An 11757-nucleotide genomic window follows, 5' to 3' on the forward strand; every position below is an offset into this window, starting at 1 on the left:
CACATTATAAAGCCTTTGGAATAGGTTGTAAAACAGTCAATAAACTGAATTACATATGATTGTGTGAACCTGACACATTTTTCTCCCTTTCCCCAAGTGGCCACATCATTAATAACACCACCAATAGGGCTGGGTCATTCGCATATACTTCTACCATGTATCCTGTCTTAGAATCTCCAGGGACCGTTAGATAAGGAGAACATGATGGTGGAGTTGAGGATGGAAGAAACAGATGAGGGCATCTCCATGAACAGTTGTCAGGAGTTACCTTACATGTTGGACTCGATTTCCAAACCTATGCCTGACTCTTCCTAAGTAAGTACATGCTTTTTCACTGTTATTACAGAACCGCAGATTACCCCTCTCCAACCCATCGTGCCAGGGTTTATGAACGCAGGCTTTTGTGAGCATACTTTACACTGTTGAATGAAAAAATAAAAAATGGAAAAAAAATGTGGATGTATACTAGCATTTATCTTAAAAAACAAACAACAAAAAAGCAAATTTACTTAAGATTCATAATTTAACCTTATGTACCTTTTAAATTTGAAAAACATGCAAGTACTGTTCAGAAATAAAATATTAATAAATGCATTTGAAAAATAAATAATGAGCTTTTATTATCTTCAACAACAGACCAGAGTGGAGCCTGAAGTGGGAACTCAGCAGCCTCGTGTGGAGGTGCAGCCCCCGGAGGAGTGTCCTCAGAGGCTGTCGTCCGGACACCCCGGCTTTCTGGGCATCGCGGGCCACAGTGCGCGGCAGGAGGGGGACTGGCAGGGCCTGTCCTGCGAAGTCAGCGCCGTCCAGCCCGGGCACCTGGAAGACAGTCCCTCTCGGGGGTCACAGCTTCCCTGGAAGGTGGGTGAGAGGTCACTCGTGTGTGTGACACCAGATGTGGTCCTGGGCGCCCCCTCTCCGCCTCCAGCCCTCTGTTCTCGGCCACAGCGTGTGATTCTGAGCCGAGAACACGGACAGGCCGGGCGGCTGTCAGTCCGAGTCCGAGCTCTCACTTGACTTGGAAGACTTATGCTTCCGTTTCTTCTTCCTTTTCTTCTCTTTCTTCTTCTTCTTATGCTTTTCTTTCTTCTTCCTCTTCCTGTGCCTCTCCCTACATTCCGAGGAGCTGGAGCTGCTCCCATCGTCATCTGAGGTGGAATCCTCCAGCAGCTGCTTTAACTGCTGTATCCTAACCAGAGAAGACCGGTCAAAGAACCAGAAACCATAACAACGTCCAAGAATTCTTTTAAATATAAGATTAGATGTGAGGATAAAAAAGTCACCGATAATCACCTCATTCTGCACAGTACTTACTTTTATTTTTGCATGTTTCCCATTCCTGTCCACAGCCACGCCTATTCTACAGGGCTGTTTACATCCACGCCTACTGGCCAGTGTACAGTCGCTCTGTATCCTTTTCACTGTCCTAAACATTTCCCCATTTTTCCTTTTAAATTTTTATTATTATTTTTTGGTAGTACGTTTATTTAAGCTGGGGACAGTGAAACAGGAAGGGGCTAGGACAGAAGTAACAGGAGAGCCTACGCGGGGCTGCTTTCACTCACTAAGAAGTCAGAGAAAGGGGCTTTGGGGACCCTTCATCGGGTTAGCCAGGGATGCGCCGTCACTCCCCACCACTCCGCTGGTCACAAGTCTTGAGGGGTCCCTTAGAGTTCAGGAGAAATAAAATTCACTTAAAAAGGAGATTCGAGTGCACATGCCCCAAGGAGGTGTGCCTGCGTATTTCTATAGTCCCTCCTATTACAACCCTAACAGATACCGCCTTTCCTAAATCATCCCCCCATTGCTCAAGTTCATACTGGCTAATCTACCCTCTCCGCAATTAGAACTCAAGACCACAGATTTGAAAAAAATAAAAATCTCCTGTTTTTTCACTGTCATTATTCACGTTTAACAATAGCTCAGATCCCTGAAGACACTGGAGAAGATAAACTAAATCTTATGAAAGAGAACCGATCAGACAGGAGAACCACACACCACAAAGAGGACTACATCAACCATTCATGGTTTCAGCAGGCTGGGCCACGCCCACTACATTACGCTAACCCAATGGAGCAGGCTACCTGCTCATTACTGGAACCCGGGCCTTTTCAGTGACTGCTCCTGACCTCCAAGCACTGCGCAATTAAAGCACCACCTTTGTTACACTACTCCTCTAACAGGAATAGTTGTTCCCAACTTAACACAATGTAAAACTTTAAGAGGGTCTTGTTATCATCAGGACAACCTCACCTTATATCCTTCTCATGTCTTTTATTCTCTCGGATGATGTCATACATGGGATCTTCATGTGCCTTGAGGGTCAGAGAAGGTTAACGTTGGTTAAGACTTCGTAAAACATTAAATAAATATTATTGTAAATCTCTATGCTACTAAAACCAGTTACTTTTTTCCAGTTTGGTAGTTTTTTAAGATGTTCTAATTCTTCCTGAGGGTCACTATCACTGACTGCTGACTCACTGATGCTGTGAAAAGGATTTTCCACTTAGAAAAACAGGATTGAAAATAAAATAATTTTTTTTAAAAGAAAAGAATAAAAAATATAGGATTGAAAAAATATATATAGGATATAATTTAAATATCTTTTCTAAGTAAATAAACTCTGGCAGAATCACAAACTACTATATTAGGTAGAAATATTGAGGTAATTCTCTTTGGTCTATGTGTATAGATGACTAAGAGATAGGGTTTTTTTTTAAAAAAAAGTGAATTATAAGAGATGATATATTTTCATGCACCGAGCCTCTAGTTTCTAATAAACGTAAATTCACATGTTGGGGTTCTACTTACTACTCTGAACTGCTCTAACTTTTGGTTGCCTTTGATAAAGAAAGGACATTCTTTGTCGCCCGTTCGGTGACCGTACCGTTTACAGCGCCAACCTGAAAGCAAAGAAAAAAGGAAATATTTCTGTAAGATAACACAGTTTCACTTAACGAAGATGATCAGTGGATCGCATTAAGGTTTTTCTTCATTAGACTCCAATCTAAAAGCATATGCAATCAGTGGGTGAATCATGAGGAGTCTAGAAAATTGGTGACACGTGAGATTGCTGGAAATGCACAGTAGTCGGCCAACTCCAGAAACACTGACACATACTTGAATTTCAAAGGACTTATATTGGTGATTTGTAGACATATGAAAGTTTAAAACCACTGTTTTAGGTAACACTACCATAAGAAAAGAATGGAAGTGTGTATAGTGTACATGTCTGGAACAAGTTCAAGTTCTGTGGGGCCTGGATGGAGTGGGCGCTTCAGGAAAAAAAAAATCATGCTTTGGCAAATTTTACAGAAGTATATGACCATATCAGCGTATCAATGGGATCCCTGCAGGCCCCTGAAAGGCACAACTGAGGTTCCTGAAGCTTAAACTTCAATTACTTCTTGGCAGAACTGGCTCTGGTCCCAACCCAAACACACTTACAATGCAAATAACTATAAAGTGGTGAGTGAAATGCAACTAACAACCTCATCAAACAGAGTAGTAATTTTCGAACTTAAAAAAATTCAGAAAAAGAAAAGACTCTAGGCCTTGGCAGGATAGCTCTGTTGGTTAGAGCACCGTCCTAAGACGCTCAGGTTGCAGATTCGGTTCCTGGTCAGAGCACATACAAGAAGCAACCAATGAATGAGTAAATAAGTGGAACGATAAAATCAATGTTTCTCTCTCTCAAATCAATTAAAAAAAACAACAAAACTGTAGACTTCTGGGCACAGCTGACAGACTGAACACATTCATCCGCTTTCATTCCCTTCCTAAAAAGTCATCCAAATGACAATGAAGGAAATTCTTTTCAGAAGTGAGAACCCAGGAAGTATGTCGGGAATGGCCAGTTGACAATCTCTATACATTTGTTCTTCCATAAAAGCACTGACAGGAGTTGCAAATTTGCCCAAATCAATTCCTGTGCAACCCTGGGAATTAACCAGAGGCCGGCCAAGACCTGAGGAGCACTAATTCAACAAAGAGCACGGGCCTTGGCGAAGAACAGCAGGATTTCTGGCATTTTAACCGGACTGTCTCCCCACTTCTGTAAGTCTTGGAAGCAAGCAGCAGCCTTGCACACACTGAAGTGGGAAGCCTGGGATTTTGAAACTCTTATAAAGCCCTAACCTCAGTTGAAAATCCACATGTATCTTCTGATTCCCCCCAAACTTAAAATTGCCTACTGTTGCCCTAGCTGGTTTGGCTCAGTGGATAGAGCATCAGCTTGTGGACTGAAGGGTCCCAGGTTTGATTCCAGCCAAGGGCACATGCCCAGGGTTGACAGCTCAATCCGCAGTAGGGGGTGTGCAGAAGGCAGCCAATTAATGATTCCCTCTCATCATTGATGTTTCTATCTCTCTCTCCCTCTCCCTTCCTCTCTGAAACCAATAAAAATATATTAAAAACAAAAAAACATACTGTTCACTGGGAGCCTTACTGATAATACAAATTTTGTATGCTATATGTATTATGTACTGAATTCTTACAATAAAGTAAGCTAAAGAAAAAACACGTTATTAAGAAAATCATAAGAGAAAATACATTTATAATACTTATTGGGGGGGGGGGATCTGTAAGTGGACCTACGTAGTTCAAACTATAATGGGGTTCCACTTACTACTCTGAACTGTTCTAAATTGTTTTGTTTGTTTTACTTTGTGAATCCTCACCTGAGGATATTTTCCCATTGATTTTTAGATGAGTGTGCTCTCCTGGCTGCAGGCAGCTGTGTCCTCACGCAGTGGGGAGGGAGAACAAGCTCTCTGGTTTTGCTTCTTTTAAAAGCAACTAAGCAACTAAGGCCAGCTCTGGCGTGGCTCAGTGGTTGACTACTGACCCATGAACCAAGAGGTCACTGGTTCGATTCCTGATGAGGGCACATGCCTGGGTTGTGGGATTGACCCCCAGGAGGGAGTGTGTGGGAGGCAGCCCACTGATGTTTCTTCTCCCTTCCTCTCTCTCTAAAATCAATTAAAATATATATAAAAAACCTTGGGCTGAAGGGTCCCAGGTTCAATTCTGGTCAAGGGCACATGCTCCTGTTGTGGGCTCAAACCCCCCCCCACCCCGATTGATGTTTTTATCTCTCGTCCTCTCCCTTTATCTCTGAAATCAATTAAAAAATATATATATTTTTAATTAAAAAAATATATAAAATATATATATAAAACCAAACAGCAAATTGCTGGACATAATCCAAAATGGCAAAACAATAATACTGAATGAATAAACTTCTGAATATTAAAAATAAATAAGGCAGTGCCACCATTTCTTCAAATGCCGCCTTGTGCTGGATGAAGGTGCTGCTGCCCTGGTGGGGAGGGGGGTGTGCACCCCACCCTCTGTGCCTGTAGCTCCTCAGGCCACCTGGAGCAGCCTTACCACCGATGGACGGAGGGGGCTAACTGATCCAAGACCCAGAGGGACCTGCCCCCGGCGTTTCCACCACAGAAGGTCCTTCCTGTTGCAGGAATACCACCTGAGCGTGTCCTCCTGAGGCACACTTCCCGTGGGAAGCCACTGCACGGGGAGTCAGAGCCTGGAGCACATCTCTGCTCCGCCTCGTACCGGGACCACTTACTGACCGTGTGAGCCCATCTACAGGACAGAGATCACGCCGGGACTCTGCCAGCGCTGAGGAGGACACGTTAGATGGAAGGAGAACGCCTGTGAGCCGCGGTGTGCACCCTGGTGCACTCGGAGCACCGGACGCGCCTGCACTCACACTGCATCACTTTGACCTCCTTGCCCAGGGGCATCCACAGCCCTCTGGTTGGCGCGTGAGCCAGGAATTCCCTGGCGTGCTCGTTGCCTGGCACATCTGGTATACAGTCCTCCGGCTTCGTCTCATCTTCCTGAAAAGGGAAACAGCGGGTAAACAATATGGCCAGAGAGCACCGAGCCCGCCCCGCCTGCCTCAGAACGCAGCACGGCCTGGCTTTCTCAGCGGGGAGCTCCGAGGTCATCAGGAGTCACCTCTCAAGGTCAGAGACACAATGACCTGACAGGAAAGGTGGAGATGAATGTGCCGAAGAGCCACATCGCAGAAACCAGGTGGCTGTTCTTGGATGGAAATCTGTCCTTCCCACAGCAGTGATCTGCCAGCTCGAAATTCTAATGTATGTTAGATTCCAAAATTTAAAAAAACAAAACAAAGGTTTCACCTTGCCCTGGCTGGGTAGCTCAGTTGTTAGAGAGTCGTCCTGATATGCCAAGGTTACAGGTTCAATCCCCAGTCAAGGCACATACAAGAATCAACCACTGAATAGGTGAAACAACAAATTGATGTATCTTTTCCCCACCTCTAAAATCAATAATTTTTTTTAAAAGGGAAAACTCTGTGTGGAATGAGCACAGCATAAGAATTAAACAGGGCTACCTGGAATAATAAAATGGCATGTTGCTTGTTAACCTTGCCTTGTTCTCTAGTCACACACATGTTCTATCTCTGATATGCATTTCACTGCTGAATAATTGCAGTCATACTTAAGAAGCTTCCTCCAACCCTGTTTCCAAGAATATTAAATTTATAGTAAAATTTTCTCAAAACCCTTTTTTATTTCTATTTTTAAAACTTGTTTTTATTGTTTTTATTGATGCCCCCCGTTTCCCTCCATTTTTTAAATATATATATATATTTTTCTGATTTCAGAGAGGAAGGGAGAAGGAGAGAGAGATAGAAACACCAATGATGAGAGAGAATCGTGGATTGGCTGCCTCCTGCACACCCCTACTGGGGATCAAGCCCACAAGCTGGGCCTGTGCCCTGATTGGGAATCGAACCCGTGACCTCCTGGTTCAGAAGCTGAGCCATGCCGGCCAGGCTTGCAACTTTTTTTTTAATTCAAAGTTTAAGTCTTTGAACAGAAAAGGCTGCTTTGGCTTTTAACCTCTCCTCTAAGCCTCACTCCCCCAGAGAAACAGACACTGGCCAGGGGCCAGGAGGAGGGCTCCTGCAGGGGACTGGGGCTGGGGGAGCTCCAGGTCTCCCCGGAGTCTCCCATTCTCTGAGCTGATGACATTGGAGGAACCAGTGCCGGGCGAGCGTCAGCACCAGGCAGCAGGGCTTGGAGGGCGAGAAGGGGCGCGATGGCTGGGGGACAGGCAGGGGCACAGACACCGGCTGAGTGAACGGCCAGGAAGGCGCAGCTGTGACACAGCCCGGTGTCTGCCTGGCACCTGCAGGAAGGAAGGTGACCACAGAGGAGGCTGAGCCCTGAGGGACTCCTGTCTGAGAGAAGAGCCGAGAGGACACTGACCTTGATGAGCCCCGGAGGAGGTTTCTCATAACTGGAAAGAGAAAGAAAAGACCGTCACCAACCACGTTAACCGGAACACAGCGAGCCAAAAGCAGCTGTGGGCCAAACTAAAAAGGGCGTTTTTAATAAACACCTGGAAGTACGTTACGTCTAAAGCGGTTAATAGAACATGCCCAGCGCTCGAGATCACATACACACACACTGATGTTCTCCCACATCCTGCGGAGAGGCAGAACCAAGTTCACCGAAACTAACTCACCTGCCGTCTTAGCACAGTGACTTTATTTTTGGAATAAGGGAACACGAGAGACTACAGGGGAAACGTGTGGTAAGAAAGCTCCTGAGTTAATTACGGTTCCAAACTGTCATTGTCGTCGTCAGCTGCTCACCCAGCATCACTGCCCCTGCCCAAGACCCAATGCGGAGGAGGCTCAGGGAGGGGGCCGAGTGATCTGCTGGCCGTAAAAACTTCCTCTTTGAATTCCGATTCCTTCTCACTGCTGTGTACTTTGGGCAAGTTACTTAATCCCCCGAGCCTCAGTTTCCTCCTGTGTAAACCGTCACAGCACACAGTGAAAGCCACGCCGCCAAGCTGGCGTCCGCTGCTTCTGTGGAAGACAAGTGGATGTTCTTCTCAGCGGCCTCGACAGGCAGCTCAAGACTTATCACTGGCATTGCCAAGGCCACGATCCGCACCAAATAGCAAACAGCCCCCTGGACGGCACACGCCCAATGCCAGAGCTCTCCTGGTGCACAGAATGCCAGAGCTCTCCCGGTGCACAGAGGGGGACCTGCCCCACGATATTACCCAGCGAGCCGCTGGGCGTGACCAGGGCTGAGGTGTGGTCCAGCGCTTTCCAAAGCAAATGCTTAAACTCTTTTCTAGCACAAAGGGGTGGTGTGTCCCAGCCGGAACTTACTGGGCAGCAGCACTGGGACCTGCACACACTGGGGCGATGATACAGTTCACCCACAGCCATTCACGAGAACCAGGAACGGCACGCCCTGGGCATAGACACCGAAGGGAGCCTGTAGCACAGACTATGATATAAACCCAACAGCACGTCCTTTGAGCCACAGGAGTTGCACAAACAACAACATATGGCCAATCAAACTGAGATCCAAACTCCCAGGAAAAGTCTGTAACCGTTGCTGCCGAACGGAAAGGAAGTGTGAGGGAAGCACACAGTGAAATCTGCCCCCAGCAAAGGCATGGCCTCAAAAGTCCACTTCCCGGCTGTTTTCTCAGTTTCAAGGCGGTCGTGGATGGTGTTTCCTACGGCTAAACAATCCGTGACTTTAACACTAAACAATAAAAGTTTTTAAAGTCACATTTAACTACCAAACAGACCAGATTTGGAAATGGGACCATGTTAACGTATGGCTGGCTTCTGCCCTCAGACAGTCAAGAACCGGTGTCTTTGCCGTTAATTCTTAATATTAAAAGAAGTTGGTGGAGGCCCATCCTTTTGTGCCATCTGAGAAGCCAGCTGAGAACTCATTCAGACTGGAACAACTTGCTCTGTGTAGTCAGAAGACGAATCTTCCCCATGGTGCGTGGGGTGAGGAATCGTTAATTTGACAGACATAGGGTGCCACACAGAGCACCCCGAGGGGCCAGGACTGTGGGTGCCCGCAAAGCAAGGCCCCGTCCTGCAACCAGCGTCCTACTGAGGTGACATTCAGCTCAAGGGCCACTCTGAGGACATGTTACACATATTATGCAGCCCTAACCGGTTTGGCTCAGTGGAGAGAGTGTCAGCCTATGGATTGAAGGGTCCCAGGTTCGATTCCGGTCAAGGGCATGTACCTTGGCGGGCACATCTCCAGTGGGAGGTGTGCAGAAGGCAGCTGATCGATGTTTCTCTCCCATCAATGTTTCTGACTCTCTATCCCTCTCCCTTCCTCTCTGTAAAAAATCAATAAAATATGTCTTAAAAATAAACAAACAAACATATTATGCAGAGCAGGCCAGGCTCCAGCAAAGGGATGCATTTTGTGTCAAAGCTCCCAGGAGGGTCAATCTGAAGTTTTGTCACCCTCTGAAGACCTTTCCTTACATGACTACCTTAGCGCCTTGAAACAGAACACTTTATTGAATAACTGAGTGAACACCAAACTTTAAGAATGAAAGCTAACTGCCCTGACCATTTTGGCTCAGTGGACAGAGCGGTAGCCAGACTGAAGGGTCGCAGGTTCGATTCCAATCAAGGGCATGTACCTTGGTTGCGGGCACATCCCCAGTAGGGGGTGTGCAAGAGGCAGCTGATCAGTGTTTCTCTCTCATCGATGTTTCTGACACCCTGTCCCTCTCCCTTCCTCTCTGTAAAAAAAAAAAAAAAAAAAAAAAAAAAAAAAAAAATCAATAATTTTTTTTTTTTTTTTTAAAGAATGAAAACTAATTACAGAATGGCAGAATGGCAGGAAAGAGCTGGAAGATCATTCATCCAACCTCCTACCGGATGTTTCTCCTTTCCCTCTCCCTCCTCCCGGTGGTTCCCTGGGCTCCCAGGAACACTCCTCCGCGCGGCCAGCCTCACCTGCAGGGATTGAGTCTCATCCGAATTCCCTCTGTGCAGCTGGAAGCGGCCTCTCTGTGGCCTCCACCCCAACCCCCCAATCCCGGTAAAAGTCCTCAGGCCCGGAGAGCGGGTCTGCACTGTCCCCCACTGACAGCCCCTTCCCGTCCGGGACAAGCCCCCGCCCAAGGTTACTCTCCTCCCACTGGCTCCAGGATGCGTCTTCCCTTCCCTTTGCAACGGACAGGTTTGCTGAAGTAACTGTGGTGATAGAATGTATTAGCCTCAGAAGCTACTGAGGTGGTTCATTCTATCCTAGCACAGTGTAACTGCCAATTACTGCTAAAAATGACTCTAAACATTGTAGTAATGTGGTTATTTGATTTTTGGCATTACGTGGTAATAGGACAGTATCACAAAAGTTGGGGGCTGGGAAAATTAGCCTAAAATAAGTGCAAGTATTGGAAATCTTGTTACAAAAAAAACACAGCTCTGTCCTCTTTAACTGTAAAAAAAAAAAAAAAAAAAGGACAGAAAGATGGGACCAGGTTCCTAGTGGCCCTCTGACCCGAACCTCGTAAAAGAAAAGAAACCCAAGCGCACTGCCCGCGTATAAATTCATTCATTCATTCATTCATTCATTCATTCATTCATTCATTCAGCCCCAGGTGCGGAGTGCGCGCGCGCAGAGCCCCCGCCCAGCTCCCCCGGCGGCACCCCGCCCCCGCCCGCCCTTCCCTCAGCCCCGGAGCGCCCGGAGCCGGGCGGGGCGCGCTCCCTCCGGCCCAGCGGCCCGGGCGCCGGCACCGGCCCCCTCCGCCCCGGCCCGGGACGGTACCGGCCGCGCAGCCGGGCCTCCGAGCACCGCCCCGGCCCCGGCGCCCTCCCCGCCCTCCCGGCGGCGGACTCACAAGGACTCCAGGTGCTGGAGCTGCTGCCGCTGCTGCGCGTCGTGCCGCCGCCGCCTCTGCTCCCGGCGGCGCCGCAGCTCCTGCTCCGGCGGCTCCCGCGCCCGCCGCGCGCCCCCCGCCCCCGGCTCGCCGCGCCCCGGCCGGGACCCCGACATCCGGGACCCCGACATCGCGGCCCGCGCGGCTCCGGCGGCGGCTCCGGCGGCACTTCCTCCGCGCCCGCCCGCCCGCCGGGCCGCAGCGCCCCCTCCCGCCGCCGCCCCGAGGCCGCGGCTGAGCCCGGTGTCCCCGCCGAGGCCGCCCGTCCCGCCTCCCTGCGGCTCGGAGCGCCGCAGCCCTGCCGGTGGGTGCCGGAGGCCGGAGCGCGCCCCCTGGCGGCGTCTGAGGGCTGAGGGTGGCGGCGGTTGGGAGCCCTTCCCTGCCTCTCCCCCCCCTTCCCTCCCCCCACCTCTTAATAGAATGTGCGATCCCTGGTTAAAAGGGTGTATATTGACTTTAGACAAAGCTTTGGGAGCTGAAAATGAAAACCTAGTACATATTAAGTGTTTTTATGCACTGGTCATTGAGCCAAGCCCTTAAGAAGATATGATTTAATCTTTACAAACTTCTGTTATTACCTTCGTGTATTACACTAATTTTGTAGACTGGAGGAGACCCAGGAAGTCAAGTGACATGCTCAAGGGTGCAGAACTAGTAAATGGTGGAGCCAGGACGCAAACGTGTTAGGTGCTTAACTAGATTGTACTTTAAAGGTGTTATCTGGCTGAAACCGGTTTGGCTCAGTGGATAGAGCATCAGCCCGTGGACTGAAAGGTCCCAGGTTCAATTCTGGTCAAGGGCATGTACATTGGTTGCAGGCACATCCCCGGTGGGGGGTGTGCAGGAGGCAACTGATCCATGTTCCTCTCCCATCAATGTTTCTGACTATCCCTCTCCCTTCCTCTCTGTAAAAAAATCAATAAAATATATTTTTTTAAAAGTGTTATCTGATACAGGAAGATATAGTAACTTTCATGTAATGAGATCAACTACAAAGGATGACATGCAAATTCATGAAGA

General features: G+C 48.2%; 1 protein-coding gene across 1 annotated transcript; it reads right to left on the bottom strand.

The window, feature by feature from the left end:
- Positions 1–594: 594 nt before the first annotated feature.
- LOC311629085 (retinitis pigmentosa 9 protein-like) lies at positions 595–10989 on the bottom strand. The gene is made up of 6 exons (XM_084896915.1): positions 10699–10989; positions 7269–7299; positions 5735–5864; positions 2812–2903; positions 2254–2315; positions 595–1189 (listed from the first exon to the last, which is right to left on the bottom strand). The coding sequence occupies exons 1-6, from the start codon at positions 10866–10868 to the stop codon at positions 991–993; spliced, it is 684 nt and encodes a 227-aa protein (XP_084753041.1). The 5' UTR covers positions 10869–10989; the 3' UTR covers positions 595–990.
- Positions 10990–11757: the final 768 nt, after the last annotated feature.

This window comes from Pipistrellus hanaki (assembly GCF_964339955.1).
Source record: "Pipistrellus hanaki genome assembly, chromosome: 10".
In the NCBI taxonomy this organism is placed as follows: domain Eukaryota; kingdom Metazoa; phylum Chordata; class Mammalia; order Chiroptera; family Vespertilionidae; genus Pipistrellus; species Pipistrellus hanaki.

Bases quoted from the DNA above. Each gene is read 5' to 3' on its own strand.
- LOC311629085 (XM_084896915.1), bottom strand. From the start codon at position 10,868: ATGTCGGGGTCCCGGATGTCGGGGTCCCGGCCGGGGCGCGGCGAGCCG. The intron at 7,300-10,698 runs GTGAGTCCGCCG...TTCTCTTTCCAG, and splicing joins CTCCAGCACCTGGAGTCCTT to TTATGAGAAACCTCCTCCGG. The intron at 1,190-2,253 runs GTGAGGTTGTCC...TTCTCTGGTTAG, and splicing joins AGACATGAGAAGGATATAAG to GATACAGCAGTTAAAGCAGC.